The following is a 23,410-nucleotide window of genomic DNA, read 5'->3' as shown; positions in this document are numbered from 1 at the left end:
GCTCGCAACCTTGTTTCAGCGCTCTTCCCACCATTTCACTTTAGCTCTGGAGAAAATTGAAATTGAAGAGGGTTTAGGGGGGGGGGGGATAAGGCTGTAGAGAGAAAATGGGGAAATTTAAGAAAAAAAAGAGGAATGTGTGTAAGAAGCTGAGTGATTGACGATATCCTCAGCATGTCTCCTACGACGGGGTGGGCAGTGGAGGGATTGAGAAAGAGGGCCCATTTGTGAAGACATTATTTGTGTGATTCTTTTATCCTTGCAGTTTGCTCCCCTGTTAGTTTTGAAGTGGATAACTCCACGTTGTCACTTCGCTAACATGTGTTAGTTAGAGTGTGTGTCGCGTTGTCATCGTCTTATTACCGGGATAGATAACAAGCCCCAGATGCAATTTGTTATGCGATTCACACTCTCTTACATCAAGCCGTGGCTGGCCTAAATGAAGAGGAATTACTGTAGGGACGTTTTTTTTTTTTTTTTCCACGTTCTCTCTCGTTCTTTATCGGGCTCTCTCATTTGCTCGCTCGCTCTCTCTGCCTCATTGTATCTTTCCCCTCACTCGAAAACGACAAAGGAAAATGAGGCAGCCGGCCTCCCTTCGTGCCACCACGTTTTAAATTGGCATCTGCTCTCGTCGCGCGGCGCGACTCTACCGTTGAGCAAGAAATTAGTTTTTTTATAGGCCGGCTCGTCGTTTTATTGCGGCTGCTTATGTTGGAGAGGCCGCGGCCCGCGTCGAGTCGTTTTAATCTCGCCGAGTGGAGAGTGAGGGTGTATCTGATGACTGCGGCTCAGGCCCTTCTGTCTACAGTTACCTCACAATCCGCGGGGCTCCCCTGGTGTTTGATTCAAGCGCAGGTAGAGCTCTGATTAAAATGCAGCGGAGACGCCGCCTTTTGTTTGGCTCCCGCTGCTCCTCTCTCACCTTTATGCTTCTCTTCCTGTCCATGTTTCTGCAGTTTCTCCTCCTCTCCTCTCCATATCCTACTTTCTCTTTCTTTTCCCTTCCTCTTTTTCCTCTTCCCTCGCCCCTGCTTTTTCTCCCTCCCATACGTCTTCTCCCGGCCTTTCATTTGTGGAAATTGGATGACACCACCTCTCCCTGAACCTGGCCGGCGTTGTCTCAGCTGAGCTATGGTTTGCTATTCCATGAACGTCGCCACCACTATTTCTCTTCTCTCCTGCTCGCTCCGTCTCTCTCTCTCTTTTTCTCTCTTTCACACACTATTTGCAGCAGCGGCGACTAAAATTGATGTGCAATTTAATGACTCCTCTTACCGAGGTGTTTAATTCTTTCGATACATTCAAAAGTGCATTTTTCTCCCTCTGAGTGTTTACTCACTCTCTCTTCTACCTGTCTGGTAGCTGCATAAAACAAAAAGGAACAGGTTTTGAAACGGAGCTCGGTAAACTGACCACACTCCCTGACCTGTGCGCTAGACGGATGCTCCTGTGGCTCACCACATGGAGAGCGGGAGGCAGAAACTGAGATAAGGAGTAAAAGAAAGCTAAACCCCACATTCATTTTCACCTCTTTCCCTTATTTAGATTTTCCTCTATCATGTTTTTGCCTCCCTTATCTCCCCCCCACCCTCTTCCCACCCACCTCACCTCTCCGTAGTGTCTCTCATCTTTTCCGATTCGGCGTGGTCGTAAAACACCCTTCGTGCAGACACTTTGATAGTCAAGGTGAAATTGAAGCGCGGGGTCCCTGGGAGAGTTGCGCCCTGTTTTGCATAATCAGCATTTACAGGAGAACTAATGTCCCAGTATTGCGGGAACATGATTGGCCTGTCAAGCAGCGGCACACGCGCCCGGCGAACCCTGCTCCTCATCATCATTGTATTGTCGTTGGAGGACGCCCAAAGAAGCAGATATTCTCTGACTGACTCCTCCTCTTCTCCTCCTCCCTGTCCTTTACCTGTAAAACCTCCATCCTATAAATTATCTCACTCCTGCTCCTGTTTTCATATACCGCCTCTGTGGTCTGCATCCCGGGCTGTCAAGAAATACCAGCTGTGTGGTATACTGTGTGAAATATATTTGTGTATTCGGTAGAAGCTCTTAAATGAAAGCAGACAGTAACTGTGTATTTGCCAAGTCCCCACTCATCAGAATGAGCTGGTATAAGAGGACAAGGATGGCAGTGGAGAAGGAAGTAGGGCCACTTAAATGTGGGCACTGTTGGGCTACATCTAGACTGAAACTGTAGTAGAGGACAACCGATACTTGATTTTTAAAGGCCTATATAATAACGATAGTTTGGATAAAAAAATGTTTAAAAGCCGATATCTTCTTTACTTCTGCAGCAGCCTATCGGCTACTTTTGCATACGTCGTTTTTAATAAATCAGTTTTTCAGTCAGTCCAAATTTAATCATTCGTAACAAAACATCCTGAAAATGTGATTTGGTGGATTACATCATTGGAAAACGTTCTATTTATTTACAATGGTTGATGCGTTGTTCTGTGACTTACAGTATGACTGGCCAGGATTACTTGTGTTGTGCGTCTCGTAGGTTGTTAAATGCCACTCTTGCGAACCATTAATGTTGGTGCATATTCCCGGGGTAAGGAGGATCCTTAAGTGTGCAATTTAATTTCATGAATGGATGGTTACATGGCTGGATTATTTGGAAGACAGAACGCCTAATTGGTACAGTAAGCAAGTTAAAGTAACAGTGAATGATTTCTTTTCCTCCCTGTCTGCCTGTCTTGTATCTGGGACGAAGAGCTGACAGTGCTGAATTATATAATCGAGAGATAACTTTTTTCTCCCTGTCTACTTTGACTTTGTGTACGGCTCCATGTAAAACAGTGATGAACATCCCCCTGTAACCGGTGGCGGCTGTGCAGCCATCGGCCACAATCAGAGCCCAGTTCCACCAATAACGATAGTTTGTAAAATAACCTATTGGCGCCGATTTATCAGCCTCTAGTGGATACGTTGGTGACAATCCCTCATCTTGCCAACTTCAGAGAAAACAGTAAAATTGTTACAAGGTATTTTATCTGCTATGTGTGCTTGAATGTATTTGATTTTCCACTACAATACATAGCCGGATGATGTTGCACTAACTTTGTTGCAGCAGAACAGAAGTCGAGCCAGGTTCAGCTCTTACAGGCGGGTCGCTCACTGTTGCCAAGGCACTGGTCTATTTCAAAAAGAACTATGAGGTCGCCTTTTTTTGATATAGTGCAACTGTCTGTCTGAAACAATCGCTTTAATCGCACAGGTCACTGAATAGCAAGAGGCAGTGAGGCAGGTTTTGAGTGTACTGACTGTGATTGCTGTCTGAAGGGTTTGATGAATTGTGCCGTATATGCAGCAGCAGCATACGTCTCAGTCGAGGGTTTTTTATATTTCTCTGCTTAAGTTATAATTGTCCTGATATATATATTGTAGTCGCAGCTCCCTGAGAGAAGGCAGTGTGTGCTGCGACCTGCTGTGCTGCCATGAGAAGCTGCTTCCTGGATATAGTCGCCAGAACTGCAGGCGTAATTACAATAAAGGGTTACGTTACTGTATAGTGTGATACCATTGAAACCATGACAGGAAAGCCTTGCAGCAGACCTGGCTATAAATTGCTGGCTGTCAATGTAACAGTGCCCACTGGCACTTTTTTTTTTTTAAACACAAGCCTCGTCCAAAGCCACCATGGTAAAGTTAATGAAATATTAAAGAGTTCAATGTTGTGAGTCTATAACTCATTCCAGCAAGACTCCCATTATGTGTACAGAGCCTTTAATAATCGGCCCATGCCTCCCCTGCTATCTTCACTCATAATTAAATGCAGACACACATTTGCCTTCCAGACTTGATTTGATATTATTTATTTATCACCAGGGCAAATGTCAGCTTGAATTCTTTTCTAATCTTGGCTGTGCAATTTGTGAGCCTTATTCGGCCTGCTTGATGCATAATCAATAGGAAATGTTCCTCGGACGCTAACCGTGTTTTATCTCTCTGCCTTGCAGGGCTCCCACCTCGTGCCTCTGTGGATGATGTTCCTGATGACGGCTTCCAACGCTGAGCACAGGACAGCGGATCAATAGGAGTTTTGTTGCCCCCTCCCTTCATCCTCCTCTCTCTCCCTCACACTGTCTTCCCTTATTCCTTGACAGTAGAGTTGAAAAGAAAGAAAATCCTGAGTTGGGACCAGCACTTGTGCTCCTCCTCCTTCTCCTCCTCTCTTTTCTCCTTCCCCAACCCCCTAAGCCTCGCCTCTAGACAGCCCAGATATGTGTCCCCTAGCTCGGTCAGCGGCTTCCCCTGGCCAGGGGAACTTATTTCTCCTCTTGGGGCTTTTGCTTATCATGAGCTCATCCCTCTCCGGAGGCCAACCCCCGCCCTTCAAACGATTCGCCCCTACCGAGTCGGGGCTCACACATCTGGCCATCCACAACAAAACTGGAGAGGTCTACGTGGGAGCCGTCAACTGGATTTTCAAGCTGTCCAGCAACCTGACCAAGCTGCGCAACCACATGACCGGCCCGGTGGTGGACAACGAGAAGTGCTACCCTCCGCCCAGCGTCCAGTCCTGCCCGCATGACCTGGCCCAGACCCCCAACGTGAACAAGCTTCTCCTCATAGACTACGACCAGAACCGCCTCATCGCCTGTGGCAGCACTTCGCAGGGGATCTGCCAGTTCCTACGCCTGGACGACCTCTTTAAGCTTGGCGAGCCACACCACCGCAAGGAGCACTACCTCTCCAGTGTGGCAGAGTCGGGCACCATGTCCGGAGTCATCATAAGCTCCCCGCACAGTCCGACCAGCAAGCTGTTCATCGGAACCCCCATCGACGGCAAGTCTGAGTACTTCCCCACGTTGTCCAGCCGCAAGCTGATGGAGAACGAGGAAAACGCCGACATGTTCAGCTTCGTCTATCAGGACGAGTTTGTCTCCTCTCAGCTCAAGATCCCCTCGGACACTTTGTCCAAGTTCCCTGCTTTTGACATCTATTACGTTTACAGCTTCAGCAGCGAGCAGTTTGTCTATTATCTAACAATGCAGCTGGATACCCAATTGACTTCCCCCGACGCCAGTGGAGAGCAGTTCTTCACCTCCAAAATTGTCCGCCTCTGCGTGGACGACCCCAAGTTTTACTCCTACGTCGAGTTCCCCATCGGCTGCACTAAAGACGGAGTAGAGTACCGCCTGGTTCAGGACGCCTTCCTGGCTCGGCCGGGCCGGCAGCTCGCCAACTCTCTGGGGATCTCGGAGAATGAAGACATCCTCTTCACGGTCTTCTCTCAGGGTCAGAAGAATCGGGCCAAACCACCCAAAGAGTCCGCATTGTGCCTGTTCACCCTGCGGAGGATAAAAGAGAAGATCAAAGAAAGGATTCAGTCGTGCTACAAGGGAGACGGGAAACTCTCCTTACCCTGGCTGCTCAACAAGGAGCTCGCCTGCATCAACTCGGTAAGAACCAAATCTCCTCTTTGTGCTTTTTGAGATGTGTAGAGAACGTACCTTCTTTACAGCCTTTTTTTCTTAGACTCAATCAGTTTACTTATCAGTCAAGGCACACATATTATGTTTTGATTAGGGCTGTCAATCGATTAAAATAGTTAATTAATCGCATGATTATCCATGCTTAATCGTGATTAATCGCACATATTTTATCTGTTAAAAATGTACCGTATTAATGGTTTTCTTAGGTTTTTCTAGTTTCATATGATGTCAGTATCTTTACTCTAGCTTTAAAACTGAGCCTGCTACAACCTAAAAAGTTGCGTTAAAGATTGTGCCGTTAAAACTATTTTTAACGCATTATCGCTCACATTGACTGTATTAGCGTTGGTTTACCCTTTAGAAACCCATCTAATGGGAAACTATTGCACCATCTTTTTTGGCAAACATTCAATAACTTTTCTCAACAATGTTACTAAAAGTATTCTTGTTGTCATACATGAGAATACACGCATACAGTAGTCATTCATATATTAAAGACCGGTCTTAATGTCGCCTGAATGTCTGCCACTCCTATTTCTCCACTCGACCCTTTTTTTTTGTGCGTCTGCTAATTGAATACCGGCCCACTCGTGCTCCATTCATTCATTCATGAGGACCTCCGCTACCGGCCCGCAGTGGTTAATATAAAGTGTGAACTGCTCTTATTTCTTTCTCGTGCCGTCTTCTATTCCACCTTTTTTTTCTGTCCATTTTCCCTTTTACCCACAACCTCTCGGTGCTTTGATTTAGTCAGGCCATCATTAGCCCAGTCCCCTGGATTTGTGAAATGTCACTCAGGAGTAGCAGTCACACACACACATACATACACACAGTATGGTTCGGTGCGCTGCGGTGTCAGATCCTGGGGGATAGCATGAGCTAGACTTGGTTTTTACTAACTGATCCACAGTGCATGGCCCTGCATGCGTTACAGAGGACCCCCGCTCACACAGACACACATGCGTGCACTCACACTGGAGACCTTAAGGCGCTACGCACAGTCTGGTTTTCTCTATAGTGAACATATATACCTGCTCACAGCCTTTCATTTTCTCAGGCTTTCATGCCTCATTCTCTTCTGTCTCCCCCTTCCGTACCCTCTCTCTCTTCAGGCTGCATCTGCCTCTCATGTCTTTGTTCCATCTATTAGTGTTAAGTGCGCCTCACTCTTAGTTGACCACCTGTCTCAGCGACCTCATCTTCTGCTCCGTGTGCTCTTTAAGTTCACCCATCCGTCCCCTCCATCTCGCTCCCTCTTAAGATAGCTTAATTAAAAGACCCGTTTTAAAGCTTTTTCTTTAAATGTCAGTGCACACCATTTTTTCCGGCAGATGTCTTCGTCGCACACACACACACACACACACACACACACACACACACACACACACCCCCTTCACCCTGTGTTGCAACTAATGGAGCGGGGATACTTGGTAAGAATGGCGCCCGTTCTCTGTGTAGGTCTTCATTAGCTTGAGTGCACAGGTGTGTTTTGTGTGGTAGTGTAAGTGATGTGAATGACCCGGCCAAGTCCTCTCTCTCACCTCCCTTTCTTCCTCTCCTCTGCCACCTTCTGTAGATGTAGTCGCTTTCCTGTTCTGTGCTTGATTTCATTCTTTTTTTGTGCTTTTTCTTTCTCTGGGCCCATCACACTGACAATAGCTCTGAGGCTAGCTCATTTATTTCAATTAGACCTTTGCACCGGTGCAGCAGGAGCTCTTGGTGTGCAGAGTGCTCTGGTGCAAATTGCAGGTTAGTGCAGCGAAGAATTTGACTATACCTTTCACATCATCCAGTAACTCATTGTGCCGGCCAGGCAAATACTCTATGTGCAAATGCACATGTCGGGTACATAAGTGCTGCATTGTGCTGATATGCTGCTGACCTCATCAGCATTTAGCTAGAGGAGAAAATTATTGCTGTCATGATAACTCTCAATAGATGGACTATTCATCCTCAAAGGAGTATAAACTGCCGTGCAGTGTGTTTGCTTTTGATAAGGCTCCAAACTGGATATACTGGTTTCACCTAACACGGTCTTACCAATGCATCCAGTGGACCGGTTTACTTGTTATAGGAGGAAAAGCACACGTGTAACCAATAACATTAAAGATGGCTTCCACCTATGTGTCCCAAGTCACACTTGTGATTATGCGTTGTGAGTTTGGTTCATTTATAAGGATACATCCACACTAATACGCATAACTTTTTCTATGTTCCCGCCTAGTGACCACTAGGGATGTGACGGTGAGGACATTTTCCCACATGTTAATAAACTTGTGACAACACCGGTGTTACAGATTACTCCGGACATTTTACAAGAAAAGATGACGCTCATTATCTGTAGAGCGCTTACTTTGATATTTCCCGTCGGGTGTCTGTGTGTCTGGCCTCTCTGGTCCTGCTTTTGCTGCGGGGCCGCAGGTTTCCACCCGACGGGTACGTAATGTAATCGGTGTATGCCCGACCACCGTGTAACGCCAGTAACACAGAGTACCGCGGTAAGCCTAGTGACGAACACTACTCTGGTGTTTTAGAACCCTTAATACGGAGACGTTTGAAAACGCTGCTGACACTGTTTTAGTTTGAATCTCCGGGGTTGTGTTTCAGCCTGGACGGGAAGAAACGGAGACCTTTGAAAATGATGATGCAGACACCCACGCTCGCTTCTTGATTAGGTCTTATCCTTTTCTGATTCGTGATGCCCTATCACATGACACTTTTCCAGAAGAAAACAACATCAGCCGTGATTACCGTGCGAGTACCAGTAGTTAATTCAACATGGATAACGTCTTTAGGCATGTTAGTATGGACAGAGATTATTTCTAAAAAAAAACACGTAATGGTGTGGGTGTAGCCAGCCAACAGTTATTTTGCAGAAAGAGCAAAAAGCACCCCCCCCCCAATCCCATTCTGCCAGTCAGGCCTGTTACCATGGTTACTGGAGTTTTTTGATAAGGATTACTTTCACTCATAATTCATCACCGCTTAAACAGCAGCTCAAAAAACCCGTTGTCCCATATAAGCTGTCAGCAGTGATGATGTAATAGCCTCAGAGATGAGCTGATTGGCTGACCCCGCGACAGCAGCGAGGCTCGAGGGGTCGGCCTCAGGTTAATGACGTCTGCCACGTTGCCCCTAAGCACTGACCTAATGTCAGCTGACCACCACTGACCTTAACCCTCAGTCAGTGGTCTGAGTGACCTGAAATCTGACCTCAGATGCCTGATATCATTTTCCAGTGTGGGAGCTGCTGCTGTGCAACAGGACTACACAACACAACACAACAAGCACAGAGGAACACAGACGAGGCTGAGTCAGACAGCAGACCTGGAATAGCACAAGAAGTTGAGAGTTGTACTAGCCAGTAAGGGTGGAGGCACCACGATACGATATTATCACGATACGATCTTATTGCTGAGTATTATGATAAGATATATTGCGATTTATTACCCTGCAAATTATGCAGTTTGTCAACATCTGTTTTATCTAATAGGAAAAAGTTTTCACTCTGTTCATCTCAGAGTTTTCATTCACATATCTTGAGGTCAGAGGTCAAGGGACCCCTTTGAAAATGGCCATGCCAGTTTTTCCTCACCAAAATTTAGCATAACTTTGGAGCGTTATTTAGTGTTCTTCCCAACAAGCTAAAATGACATGGTTGGTACGATTCCTTAGGTTTAGTTTCATATGATACCAGTATCTTCTCTCTAGTTTTAAGGCTGATCCAACCACAACCTCTGAAAGATAAAATAGTGACCAGGCCCACCGACGGGCCGTCAGATTGTTAGGAGGTTAATAGTTTATATAATATATAATCAATACTTGTCGTGCATCTATACGATATTGCCATGAATATCGCGATATTATGCTGTGTCAAATTCTTCCCCCCACCCCTACTAGCCAGCTAATAGATGCCAGTCTTCCACTGTCAGCTACTATTGGCAGCAGTTGGACTGCAAGTGAAGGACAAACGTACAAATCTAACTGGGCGTCATCTCCCCATCCCCATTCCTCCCGCTGATCTCGGTATATAAACTGGCTTCATGGCTATTTAAGCTACTGGTATTTGGCACTGAACCCCACCCAGGTTTTCTCAGCCACTCAAGGAATTCGTATGCACTCCTCTAACCTCTAGGCTACAAACATCTCAACTGCATTCGACTGAGCAGTGTGGGAAAGGCCTGCGGGTGGAGGGTGAATACGTTTAGTTTGACCCTGCCATAGAGCTGTGGAGAGGGCGAGGCAGGGGGGAGAGAGAGGGAGGACTGGACAGCTGTTAGCCACATAGCTATGATGGATGGCCAGGCGCTCCGTCAGCTCTCTGTGTGGAGTTCATATTTGTGCTGGATCATAATTTCTAGCCTCTGGCTGTCATTAGGGCGATATGTTTATGGGCACAGGGAGATGGTGGCTGTTTTTCTGTAAACACAAATGTTTGGGCATATTAGAAGCAGCTCTGCTATAAAAATATGTGCAGACACACATACACACACCATTCATCACCTCAGCCCAGTTACCTGGCTATATATGTGTGTGTGTGTGTGTGTGTGTGTGTGTGTGTGTGTGTGTGTGTGTGTGTGTGTGTGTGTGTGTGTGTGTGTGTGTGTGTGTGTGTGTGTGTGTGTGTGTGTGTGTGTGTGTGTGTGTGTGTGTGTGTGTGTGTGTGTGTGTGTGTGTGTGTGTGTGTGTGTGTGTGTGTGTGTGTGTGTGTGTGTGTGTGTGTGTGCTCGTGTGTGTGCTCGTGTGTTTGTTTGTGAGTCTCTGTTTTGTCCCTGAGCTTTATTAGTGAACCCCTGACCTTCTCCCCGGTTTGACAGTGGATCAATACAAACCATTTCCACACAGGGAGAGAGAAGGAGAGAGAGAAAGAGAGAGAGGTATAGAGGTGAGCGGAGGAGAGGATGAACGAGTTTCAGGAGGTAAATGAGAGAGACGGCAGCTAGAACCAGAGAGAGGGACGAGAGAGAAAGAAAGAGGACGTGGGCGGGCGTAAAAATGAGAGGACACGAGGGAGTCGGGAGAGAGGAAGAGTTAGATGCCAAAGCAACGTACAGGAGAGAGTAGGGGAATTTTGAAGGATGGTGTTTGGGAGATGAGAGAGACAGAGTGAGTGTGAAAATAACAGAGCGAGCCAAAGACGAGGCTTGAAGGGAAAAAGGAAGGGATTGAGGAAGAAAGCACAAAAAGGAGGAAAAAGCATCAGTGTTGTTGCAGGCAAATGTGCAAGTTTCTCAAACCCGATCTTTACCTGACTGTACACACTGCTGTGACCATGCCTAGATGTGTGTGTTCACTAGGGCTGTCGCGGTGAAGGAAGCTTCCCTGCGGTGACAATGATTGGCTCAACAGCACGATATGCAATATTATTGCCCTTTTTTGCAAATGACTTCATCCTTACTTTATCCTGATTTTAGTGCTGTATTATTGTTGTTTGCCGCTGGTTGCCATGATACGAAATATCTGCAGAAGTAAAAATCTCGGCACAAGGTAGAGTACTTGCTCTGGATGAAGGGAAGGCTGAAGCACTTAGGGAGAGATGACGAACCCGCCGGTCTATGTGGGTTCACTTTTCCTCCGTTTGTGTTGTTGTTTAGCACTTCTACAGGTAGGATGTGACGGTTGGTCTTCGTGTTTTTTTGTCCCGACCATCCTCCATTGTGATTGAACGGCTGGGTAAAAAGTGACAATGACAAGCGCAGCGTTTTACCCAAAGCTGAACATTATTTAACTCTCTGCGACCAGGAAAAAGCCCCAAACGTGCAGCGCTCAGCGCAGAATAGACACTCGTCACGCTGCTGCCGTTTGTAGCATAGTGTAAATACGCGGCGCTCCCATTGCACAGAATTGAAAAAAAGTGAACATTGTGGTTGTGGCGGTTGCTTGCCAACAGCACGGTAATGCAATATTGGGGTTATTGCGACAGCCCTAAAGTTCAGGCATTTTGAACCTGTCTGCAGCAGTAGCTGTGGAAATGACTGTACTGTAGGGATGCAACATGTACTGTACGCTAAGTGATGCTGCATTTTGAAACTCAGGAAACCAAAACAGCAGGCTGCAGGCCAGTTTAAGAATGGAGATATTTCCAACAATATCAGTCATGAGGAGTTTGATATGGAGCCAGGTTTTGTGCTGCAGTCACGGGCTGACTAACTGTGTTTTGGATGTGACGTCAGTGTTATGATATTGAGTTTGATTTTGATTTGACTAGAAAGACTGATGGTGTCAAAACATCTTTGAACATGCTTGAAATCTGATTTCCAACAGTTTTTCTGTGCGATTTTCTTTTTTTGTTTTAGACAAAACCAGTCAGATTCCAATCTGTGCAGATACATTGCCACACGTGACCCCGGCTAGCAAGACAGGGATGCAAAGGAGAATGACACAAGAGGGGTGATTTTAACGAGAGAGGAATAAACAGGGAAAATGGCTGAGAGAACGAGTAACAGCCAAGGAGAGAGCAGCAAGCATTTTACAGCCAGGGTGTGCTCGAAGGAGAGGCAGTGATTCACCGACCGAGAGAAGAGGAGGAGGACGAGAGGAAGAGTGATAGCCCCAGAAATCTTTTCGCCACCACTGCCAAGAACAGCCGGAGAAAAGGGCGGATGACAGAAAGAGGGGAGAGAGACGGAGGGAGGAGAGGAGAGGGTGATTGAACGCTGGCTGCTGCACAAATAATATCGGTGTCCGTCACCTGGCCACCACACTGTCCTCCTCAGCAGCACGACCCTCTGTCATGTTAGCTTTGTGTGTGTGTGTGTGTGTGTGTGCGTGTGTGTGTGTGTGTGTTGTGGCTCATCCGACAGGGCGAGTATATCTAGTTGCAGGTGCTATAACAAGGAGGACTCAGGAACACAACAAAACTCTTTTGGTGTTTATGAAATATCACTGAATTTATGGAGGTGTCCTCCTGTTAGAGAAAGTTCGGGGGATCTTTTTGCTCAGGGGTCACTTTGCAGAACATATTTTCTTGCTCACTAAAGTCATCACATTAAACAGTGATTTCTTGCAGCTTTACTCCACAGCGAGCACAACATTAAACTAGCCAGCTGTAACCTTTAAGGTTATTAGAAAACACTTACTGTACGTCGTTATAGAAAGTCATGGAAAAGTCATGGAATTTAACACCAGGGCAGCGCAGGGTAACATGGTCATATTAGCTTCAGACGAAATGTCCTGAAACAGTCTCCTCAAATTGATCAGCATTTTTTGGTATGCCTTTTGTGTTCTGTTGTTGGTCAAAACTGCATTTGAAATTGCTTATTTGGTTCAGGTTCAGGAGTATGAAGACAGACCGTCCAAATCCTGTCCAAACTTTCCTATACCTTTTCGGTTTCAATGACACCTTTTCTTAAGGTTGCAGGTTGCCATGCCCTAAAGCACAGCCTGCTTTATGGTCTATTTTACTGTAAATGTGACCATAATTTACTGAATGAACATCATGCTGTATTGAAGAACACCTGAAACTAGCGATTGAGACCATAAACTCATGTTTACAATGTTTACTGAGGTAATAAATCAAGTGAGAAGTAGGGTCATTTTCTCATAGACTTCTATACAATCAGACTTCTTTTTGCAACCAGAGGAGTCGCCCCCTGCTGGCTGTTAGAAAGAATGCAAGTTTAATGCACTTCAGCATTGGCTTCACTTTCCAGACCCCGGAGGTAGCCCGCTGCTTTTTCCATGGAAATGACACAAAACACCATGGGAATCAGCTGAAGCAAGCTGTGATGCAGGCTGTATTGTGTTAATACAAGACAATAAAGCTCTTAAACATACTTTTGTATATAAGCTTTCTTTAACTAATCGTCTAATAAAAATAGAAATATTGGGTTTTGGAAAATCATCACATACTAAGTATTGATTTAGGCTACTTAAATTGGGACTTAAGGAAAACAACAACAACAACTTGTTTTGGACATTCCTTTCCCTCGCTGGTGCTTGTCTCTACATGAGGCTCATATTTGACCCGAAGACTATTCAACATGTCAAGCTGCTTTCTCTCGATCCCCAGATGGATGGTGAGGTGTTGAACTTTGTCAAAAGCCAATGCATCAATCAATCGGCAATCAATCATAGCAAAAACAAAAGAGTCAATCTCAAGCATTCATTTTTTTTTATGCTGCATAGTCCATCTGTTGCTTGACCATCAGTGTCAAAGGTGAGATTTGATGCTGAACGTGAAATCGATATTGAAGCGATCACTTGTGCATTGTAGTTATTCAGATTTTTAGAGAAACAGATATTGCTGCTGTTTCAACTGTGTGTGTGTGTGTGTGTGTGTGTGTGTGTGTGTGTTTTGTGTAGCGAGGGTAGCTGCTGAGAGGAGCGTTGTTATCAGAGTAAGTACCGTCCTGTGGCGAGCTGCACCCTGGAGACTGATTACAGCAGTATAGCAGATGCAAATGTTATACCCGATCCTTTTACCTATGGCTGATAAGAGCAGGCGCTATCTGAGAGTATTATACTGACTCACTGAATTGAATGCAATAGAGCACACAATGAGTTCTCTTTACCTCTACGATCCTGTATTCGCTCTTACATTTCAGCCGTTAGACGTTCCAACAAATATCCTGCACGTCGTGAGCCCACATTAAGCGAACGGAGCAGATTTTCATTACGTTGTTACAGAAGAGACAAAGTGGGATTGGCCGGCTCCTAACCTTATTAGATCCATCATTATGAATATCATCTAATGAACGTAACTCACTTGTGGTCTTTGTAAAACACAGTCCTATTTCTGCAGACCTAATCTAAAAGGATGTGCCGGCAAATGTGTTTAAGTAATTAGACCTGATTAATTGAGCCGGAGTTAATTGACAGTCTAAATGAGTTGAGCTAGGAGACGCCGATCGGGCGGGTTGTCTTTAACGTTATTGGTACTAATGGGTCATGTTTCGGTTAATATTTGGTTATTTGAAATCGGGAATTTGTTCATTTGTATACAGGGTAGACTTTCGATTGCGTAGCAGTGGTGTGTGTGTGTGAGCCTGTGTGTGAGCTAACAATGTCACACCCACTCTGTGCTCAAGTGTCGCTCTCATCCCATTATTAAAGGACAATAGAAAACCTTTTAGAAAAGACCCCATGCAGACTGTGTGTGAGCTGCTTAATTCTCTCTCTCTCGCTCTCTTTTCTGACCTCTCCCTCTCTCAGAGGAGTGTTTAGCTCAACAAATCCCCATCTCTAGCATCCTTCTAATGATGCTAATTGTCAGTGTAATTATGTATTGATCTGTACGGTGTGTGTGGGTGCTGTGTTGCATACATCATTATCAGGAGTAATCGGAGAATGTGGGGCAGGGGGTGTGCTTGTATTGCGCATGTTAATAGTCTCTGTGTGTTTGTTTGCTTTAAGGTTTTTTTTAAAGGTTTGGTTCCGTCCGATGTAGATGAGCTGAATGTATGCAGTTAGCACACATCTACGTAATCATCTCCCATGCTTTTTCTAGGGCTGTCCTCAACCCAAGCAATTCGTAGTCGAGTTTCTCCAAAAAGAATCCTACTTTCAATCTTGTGTTTGTCAGATATGTGCTCATAAGTTTCTTGGAAATAAGTCATTCAGCATGAAAAAAGCATAAAAACGACTAATCGACTAAAGAAATCTAAGTCGACTAAGACCAAACACGACCGATTATTCGACTAATCGACTAAGAGGGGGCAGCCTTAGTTTTTTTTTTGTCCTGTATTTGCTCTCTTCCAACAACACCATGGTTCCTATGTATAGATCCATTACATTTGGATGCTTACCAGTATAACCAGTAGGGCAATTGTGCCCCACATTCCCCTTTTTTGTCTCTACTTTTCTAGTTTTAGTTTAGTTTTGGTTTTTCTTAAAGGATTTCATTTTTATTTAGTTTCAGTTTACCAAAACTATTTTTCACTGCTTATTTTCTTATTCGTTTTAGTTTGCTATAAACTATAACTATAATCCTGGTCCCAATTCATCCTAAGGTTATTGTGTTTCCTACTATGGTAAGACACTGCTGCTGACCACAGTTTACAATAAACAAAGTCCACTTTCAATTAGTACAGCTCTGATTATGCTTTATCAAATAGAAAATTAAATAAAAAATATACAAGTGAGCAGCTGTATGTGTCCCACGAAAGTAATATAAGCATTTTTAAAATCAGATGTTTGCCTCAAGCAGACTGTCTGCTCTTTTTTAATATACAGAGTAAATATATTCCTGAATATTTATTTGAAAATTAATTTAAAAAAACTGATGAACCCAAACAGCGAAGTCTATATTTCTAAAATGTAATTTTCTTTTACATTTATTTTTTCCCCATTTACTAGCTCGGTGTCTATGCAAATGTGAAACGATCTAAAAAATAGTTTCACCGACTGAATGAAATGTTGGATTTCAGTTTCTTACTTTGAATTATATTTCAAGTCTCCTTCTAGTATTTTATGCCATTAGAATTTGTTAACATATCTTTTGCTGTGTGAAACCTTTAAATGTGCTGAATTCTTCCACTGCCGGTCACTGAGCATCTCCATCTGAACAGTCGGAGGTTAAGTACTTTGCTTAAGGGCACCTGTGGTGGTCGATGATGGAGGGAAGGAGTGTGTTACTCATTCACATCTCCCAGCTGGTGCGGGGATTTGAACTGATGATCTTTTGATCACGAGTCTTGTCAGCCTGTTCGCTTCGGTTTGTTTCCAACAGACTATGCATTTAAGGTTGTATTTCTTCCTTGTACATGCTCCACACAGTGTATAGTCTTCCTCCTCTGTCTCTCACATTCAGTTGGATTGCGGTCTAAACATGTGGTGACAGCTTTTGGAAGCGGCTCTCTGAATAGGTGCCAACTCCTTGAGGTTTCACTGTCTGCCTGGAGTGCACTCAACATAGTAATTACTACCCTGCAACCCATGAATATGGAATTGGTGCAGTCATCTCTCTTTCTAAATTATTGATCAGTTAGGATCCAGTAACATGTTCTAGAAAACAGCTACAGCATCTTGGGAGGAAACAATTCATAGATTTAAATAGTTTGGACAAAAAATAAATAAATGTCCCTTTCCTCTTATAACGCTATAATCTTGAGTTTTGAATCGGCAGCCTGCAGAAACACTGTAGATAGAATACAAAACACTTTTCCATCAAGATAATCTTAATGCACCATACATTTTGTTTAACACCTTAGAGACACAACCAATCAAACACACTCTGTCTCCGTGGAGCCAGTGGCGTCACAGCTGTCATCGGCGATGAGCCTTTTAGGTCTTGTTATCCTAAACACAGAGGGCGTTTTAGAGGTGTGCAAGTATGTCTCTGTGTGGTTTAGAGCGGTGTTAAAACAGGAATTGAAATCATTGACAGATTTATTGAAAAATAAAAAATCTGACTGCCATAGCTTCACTGTGTGTTAAATTCCTTACCTGACTGCTTTTTGATTGTGTGTGCTGAATGGACACAACAAAATCCCTCAAATAGTTTCCACATGAGCTGGTTTAAAGAATATAAAAAAATAGGTATCACACTATACTACTAGATATAGTATGATAAGAATAACTCACTTTTCATCCAGACGGTTTGACCGGTTTTGAAAATTTCTTCACATTTGTGCATAGGCAAGTCTAGAGAAGACTTCCACCAAAGGAAATTTAAAATTTCAGTTGTGGGCACAAAAGGGTTAATAGTCTAGCTGAAGGTGACAGCCTGTAAATGTATTTTTTTTTTTTGCATTCACTGGACATCAAAGAGATGTCAGAGTAAATAAACATCATGAGGCCTGTAACTCACTTTGACCTGGTATGAGGTCATTAGGCTATGTGTGTGTGTGTGTGTGTGTGTGTGTGTGTGTGTGTGTGTGTGAGCCATTATTTCTTTCCCTTTTGCCTCCGGCTAAATATTAGTATATGAGAGAGGGACCTATATTATTCTTTGACAGTGATGTTGACTTACTTTGACCACACAGAAACACAGACACACATACAAGCTTTGCATAATGAATGTCTATCTATGGACACCATCAGATGTCGGTTGCTCTTCAGCTTTCTAAAGCAGCACAAGGGCGCATCCATGCACGCTTTGAGCACACACACACACACACACACACACACACACACGTACACAATCTGCAGCACTTCATGTGTTTATTCTTCTTGAAGAAACTCCTGCAATGTCTCCATGAGTTCAAGGCCCCCCGCTGAGATTTCTGGGTAATTTCTGAGCAGCCCTCACCCGGAATCGCTCACTCCGCTTGGAGCCAGCCACATGCACACACCGACGCATACACACACACACACGCACACACACGTCAGGTAAAAAGCACCTGCCGACATACTCCTAGTACTGTGTAGGTGTGTGTCTGTGTGTGTGTGTAGGTGTGTGTGTATATGTGTGTGTCTGCACTGTGAAAATCTTTATCATCTGATATGAAAACAAGGTAGAAGGCTGCAGAGGAACAGCTCCTGCGGTTGATGCCAGATAATTTTCGTTTCCTGCTGTTCACTCCTCTTTCTCTTCTCTCCTGTTTACACACACACACACACACACACACACACACACGTTATGCTTGAGACTGTAGGAAATAGGGGTTTCTGAAAAGGTGTTTGTTGACTTGATGAGACAGACGATTACTAGTAAGGAGAGAGGCGTCTTATTTGCATTTTCTCTGACACACACACACACACACATATATGCATGCACAAACACACACAACCACCCGTCCACAGATGAATTGCATGCTTGTCTTGAAACCACGCTGTCAGCATTAATACCAGTCACTTCTGCCCCTCTCTCTTATGTCCTCTCCACTCCCTCTCAGCTCTCCATGATACCAAAACATATTTTTGTGTTTTTTTTTCCCGCACAAAGAGGTTTTTATTACCAAACATGGCGCCTTTTAACGCAACGTGTCGCCCAATTAATTCACCAAATGAACGAATGTTTTTGTGTTTGCCGTACATGTTTTCCTTCCACCTTAACAGCCGTAATTCACAGCAGTGTTTTCAAACAACAACACCCTGCTCCTGCACATAAGCCCGTATTGTATTCTGCTGTTTCCATAGCTTTTTTTCTAAATGGAGGTTACTATTGACAAGTTCCACTTGAGGTCGGCGTAATGTGTGCCCAGACATATTTTCTTGACGTAATACGTTAAAGAAATAGCAATCATAGGGGAATGATTATTCAACCATTTCCTCCAGCGCGGGGCCGACCAGCACACATCTGTAATCAGTCAGTGTTATTGTGGGCTGAGTTGTGTGTACACGCGTGTTCGGTGCCATATGAATGACCATATTTCATGGTTTTGCAGTGTGAAGTGGCTGAAGCTGCTCCGCTCAGGGAAAACCACCACAATCGTGGCTGTTAGCCAGCAACACGCGTGACCTCTAGCTGTTTCCAGAGACCACTGTGGGTTTTTTATGCAATCCTCAGATATTCAGATATCAGCAGTATCTAGGTTACATATTTCTCTGTGACCTTGAATATCAGCTGACGGCTCACATGTACTGTATATACACACCTTAAGGATAATACTTCACTTTCAGTCTGTATATTAACCCTTTCAAAACTCCCATTAAAGATCTCAGTTTAGGGAGATTTGCGTGTTCTCAGTCGGGGTTTGCAGCAGAGCTTAAACGATTTGTCGATTGATCGGTTGATCGTCAGAATATTAATCGGCAACTATTTTTTTTAAGCAAAATATTCACCGGTTACGCCTCACAAGTGAATACATTTTCTGTTCTTGGTCTTATATGATGATACACTGAAAAGCTTTGGACAACATCTGATTTATCTAATAAGATACAGTTTTCAATCTGTTTATCTCAGAGTTTTCATTCACATATTTTGAGGTCAGAGGTCAGAGGTCAAGGGGACCCCTTTGAAAATGGCCATGCCAGTTTTTCCTCGCCAAAATTTTGCGTAAATTTTGCGGGTTATTTAACGTTCTTCCCGACAAGCTGACATGACATGGTTGATACCAATGGATTTCTTTGGTTTTTCTAGTTTCATATGATACCAGTATCTTCACTAGCTTTAAGGCTGAGCCCGCTACAACCTCTGAAAAACAGATAGTATCCACGCTCGCTGTCAGACCATCGGATGGTTAAGCAGTTAATAGTTTATATAGTAAAAGATCGAAACTTGACGTCTGTGTAATGATACAATAAAGCCACGCAAAATATTGCAAAACTATGCTGTATCAATTTGTTTCTCCCACCCCTATGAGTCAAACAAAATTTTGCAATTTTCTTACATTTAATAGCCAAACAATTGATCGGTAGATTACTCATTAATGAAAATAATCATTAGTTGCAACCTTCATATACAATGAATAATGTTTTTTTTAAAAATGCCCACTTCTTTGTGAAATAATGGATTTTTAAGTGGTTAGAATAGTGTTAGAAAAAACACCATTAGTTCCTGTTTTTAGTTTTGACGTCTTCAGAAAAGACCACAAATTCATTCAGCGCCACATGAACCCTTCGAAAGCAAAAAAACAACAAACCTCCTCTTCTGCATTTCTAAGACCACCCTGCCAAAGTCAGTGGAAGGTTGTTGGCTTAACTCTTTCATCCCCGGTGGGGCGCTGCGTCTTTGAAAACCACTGCAGAACGTCAAACACGGTCTCCAGCCAATAACCCCGCAGAGACCACAGAGGGGAATATTCCATACTAAATATCAGCTCCAATGCACGTGGGGATCTTTTAGTGCCTTTAAATTGCAGAACCGACATAAGAACGTAGCCTCCATTAAAAATGCTTTCCAACCTCAAGGGAAACGTCCTTTATTCCATGCTGATCTATGCTGTTTAAACCTTCTAGACCTGCAGGAATGCTAGAGCACCTTTACCCTCCAGTGCACCACAGAGACCTATATAGGGTACTGTGTGTGTACATTGTGTGTGTTAACCCTTATGGACTCTGGGGGCTTCTGTATACAGTATTTTTCGACAGTGAGTCTCTTCCATAAAAGATGGATTAACCCTTTTAACTTGTTTTCCTTAGGTTCCGACAACATTGGATTGCTTGTGTGTGTGTACTGAGTGTGTGTGTGTGTGTGTGTGTGTGTGTGTGTGTATGTGGGGGGGGCTGACTCTAGTCCAGATTGATGGATTTCTCTCCCATGACTATATGGTTTAAAATTGTTGCCCCTAGTTGTATGTCATAAAGACGATGGGAATTGTTTTGTTGCTTGTAGCGAAAATCTGTGTGTGTGTGTGTGTGTGTGTGTGTGTGTGTGCACAGACAGAAAACAAACCGGATGCTTTGGTTGAACGTGTGTCTTGGTGTGTGTATGTGTGTGCACAGGTTTACAAGTCCTCACATGTGTGTTTTTGTCCGTGTCTGTCAGTCGCCTTTGTTCCGAGGAAAGAAATTGCCCGCTAGCCATTAGTTGTTACAAAAGAAACTTGTTTCAGGTAATGGATGTGTGTGTTCCTGTCTCTTACTTTCTTAAACGCGCACGCACACACACACACGCACAAACACATAGAGAGGCTTCAATTAAAATGCTTTTCCTTTGGCTTTACCATGTGACATCACTGTGCAAAGGAAGAAAAGCAGAGCAAAAGAGAGCAAGCTCTTTGTTGACTCCAGTTGATAGCCCTACCACCCTGCACACACACAGGCCTCTACACCCTTTGGACAACATAACGCAGGTCCAAAGAGGAAGGAAGAGTAGTGACTGCGTAGCCGTGTTTCCATTCAGTTGTCAAGTAAACTTTTGAAATTTCATATAAAAAGAAATGCAAATTAGGCGTTTACATCAACTGGTTTTGAGCGAATAAACTCTGAAGGTGACGCTATAGGCGACGCATGGCTGTAATCTCCCAGTAAACAGAGTAAAAGAAGTAGAAGTAGAGAACCGGAAACAAAATCAGTCATGTGTGTAAAATGTTCGCTACATCAGAATTTATTTGGCAAAGGCGTTTCCATAACCCATTCAGCACATCAACTGTTTTTTGATAGAGAAAAAAAAAACACCCCAAGCGAGCGTAAAAACTTTTTTCCCCAGTTGAAGGGAGTCTTATCGAATTTTGCTCTTTCCATGCAGCTTTTCTAACGCGATACTTCAAAAATGCGAATAAAACATGTGAATGGAAACACGGCTAGTGAGAGGTGGTGGCAGAGGGAGTCTTGCAGAGGAGGGATGGATGAAGAGGGTGATGTGGAGCGATTAGGCGAGAAGGGATGGATGGAAGGAGGCAGAAAAGGGACAGGGGAGGGGATATTGATGTTTGTTCAGTTACTGTATCAGCTGGAAGGAGATGGAGAAAAAGAGTAGGAAAGTAGAAAAAGGCAGAATAACGGGTTATTGACATGTGCTGAGCTGCTGGCAATTTAGGCAGATCGGGAGGGAGAGAGAGTGTGAGGGAGGGAGGGAGGGAGGGGGAGGTGTTATCTTTTCTCCTGTGTGGATCAATCAGATGATGTAGTGATAAGACTGTGGATTACACCGCCATTTACACACTCCCCAAGTGTGTGTGTGTGTGTGTGTGTGTGTGTGTGTGTGTGTCTGTTGGTTGACACACTGTCTGACACCCATTCAGTTCCACACTTTAGCAGTCAGTCAGCAGCCTCGCGTCTGACTAACACTCATCTGCACTCACACACGTTCGATCTCCGTCAAAAACAGCATCGCCAAATGAGCATCTAAAAAGTACTTTTTTTTTTTTATTAACACACAAAGTTTTATTATTACTTTCATTATCTATTATTGTGATGATTACTTTTAATTAGTTGGTAAATTGTCAAAAATGTTCATCACAAATTTTCAGAGCCCCATTCGATGTCTTTTAAATTGTTCATTTTGTGGAAAAACCCAAAGATGATACATTTACAGTCATATAAAACGGAGAAAAATGGTAAATTCTCACATTTGAGAAGCTGGAAAAAGTTCATATTCGGCATGTGTGTGTGTGACTTATCAAAATAATTGCCAATTTCTGTCCGTGCAAAATATGTTAGTTTAACAAACCATTCATTGTCTGTGGCACTTTAACCCTACTTCATAGGCAACTGATTATGCTCTGTGTGTGTGTGTGGTGACTGGTTAAGGCATCATATGGGTCAGCGGATTGCCCGGGGCGATGGGCCCCTCGTGACACGGGAATGCTCCAGATATTGTCACATGCTCACCAGCATTACTGCCGTGTCACCGCCGTGACCGAACACCATACAATATGCTGAAGGTTTTGCACGGTGGGATGCTGTTTGGGGAGAAAGAAGAGTGTTTATGAATGGCCCGTGTTTGAATAGGCTGAAGGATAATCAAGTAAAAGCGTTGAAGTTAGATGATGACGCACCTATAGCCCCGTCTGTACTCCCGCTGGGATATGGAAACAAGTAACAAGTGGACCGCTTTCAAGATTTTTTATTAGAGGGGAAATAACTGCGCTAAGGCGCTTGATGTCTTGGGATCCGGTCATTTGTTGTTTCATTCCCTGCTCCTTCTGCTCTCTATACTTTGAACTGTATAACAAAAAAATAAGGCTTCAAAATACAATATAGGACATTAATTAGAGTGTACTCTGTGACGATGTGGACCTACTGAAATAGAAAAAGAGTCCACAATATAAAATAGACCATACAACCCTCACAATTTTCCCGGAAGACTCCCGTTTTTAATGTTTTTCTCCCGATTTATGCAAATTTTTCACACCTTTTTCCCCCTTTTTTCGTTATCTCCACCTGTTTCTGGCACTGTACAGCGTGTATAACCCCTACTGTTTCCACCCGGACGGCAACTGAGCTACACCAAATTTCTTTTCCTGGCGAAGGAGAGCTGCTCGTGACAACCACAGCGCGGTTTGAGCCGCGCTCGTCACACATCACAACATCACAGTAAAGCCCTCGTGGCGCGGCGTGGTTATTGGAAATAACGGGTTTCAGAGCGCAGTGGTGCCATTCTCAGGTTGTGTCTGAAAAAGCCTTCAATGAGTGAGAAAAGGAAATGGAGAGTACTAAGAGAAAGAAATACTCAAGCAGGGGCAAGG

General features: G+C 43.9%; 1 protein-coding gene across 1 annotated transcript in view; it reads left to right on the top strand.

The window, feature by feature from the left end:
- The window catches only part of plxna1b (plexin A1b), a 229,691-nt gene that overhangs the window by 38,543 nt on the left and 167,738 nt on the right, over window positions 1–23,410 (top strand). Inside the window, 1 exon segment of the mRNA XM_074629397.1 lies at window positions 3,978–5,423. Within this exon segment, the coding sequence (XP_074485498.1) occupies window positions 4,242–5,423 (1,182 nt within the window). The 5' untranslated portion in view covers window positions 3,978–4,241.

Source organism: Sebastes fasciatus, chromosome 1 (genome assembly GCF_043250625.1).
Source record: "Sebastes fasciatus isolate fSebFas1 chromosome 1, fSebFas1.pri, whole genome shotgun sequence".
Classification (NCBI taxonomy): domain Eukaryota; kingdom Metazoa; phylum Chordata; class Actinopteri; order Perciformes; family Sebastidae; genus Sebastes; species Sebastes fasciatus.
Note: the sequence above shows the minus strand (reverse complement) of the source record. Positions and strands in the feature narration are given on the sequence as shown.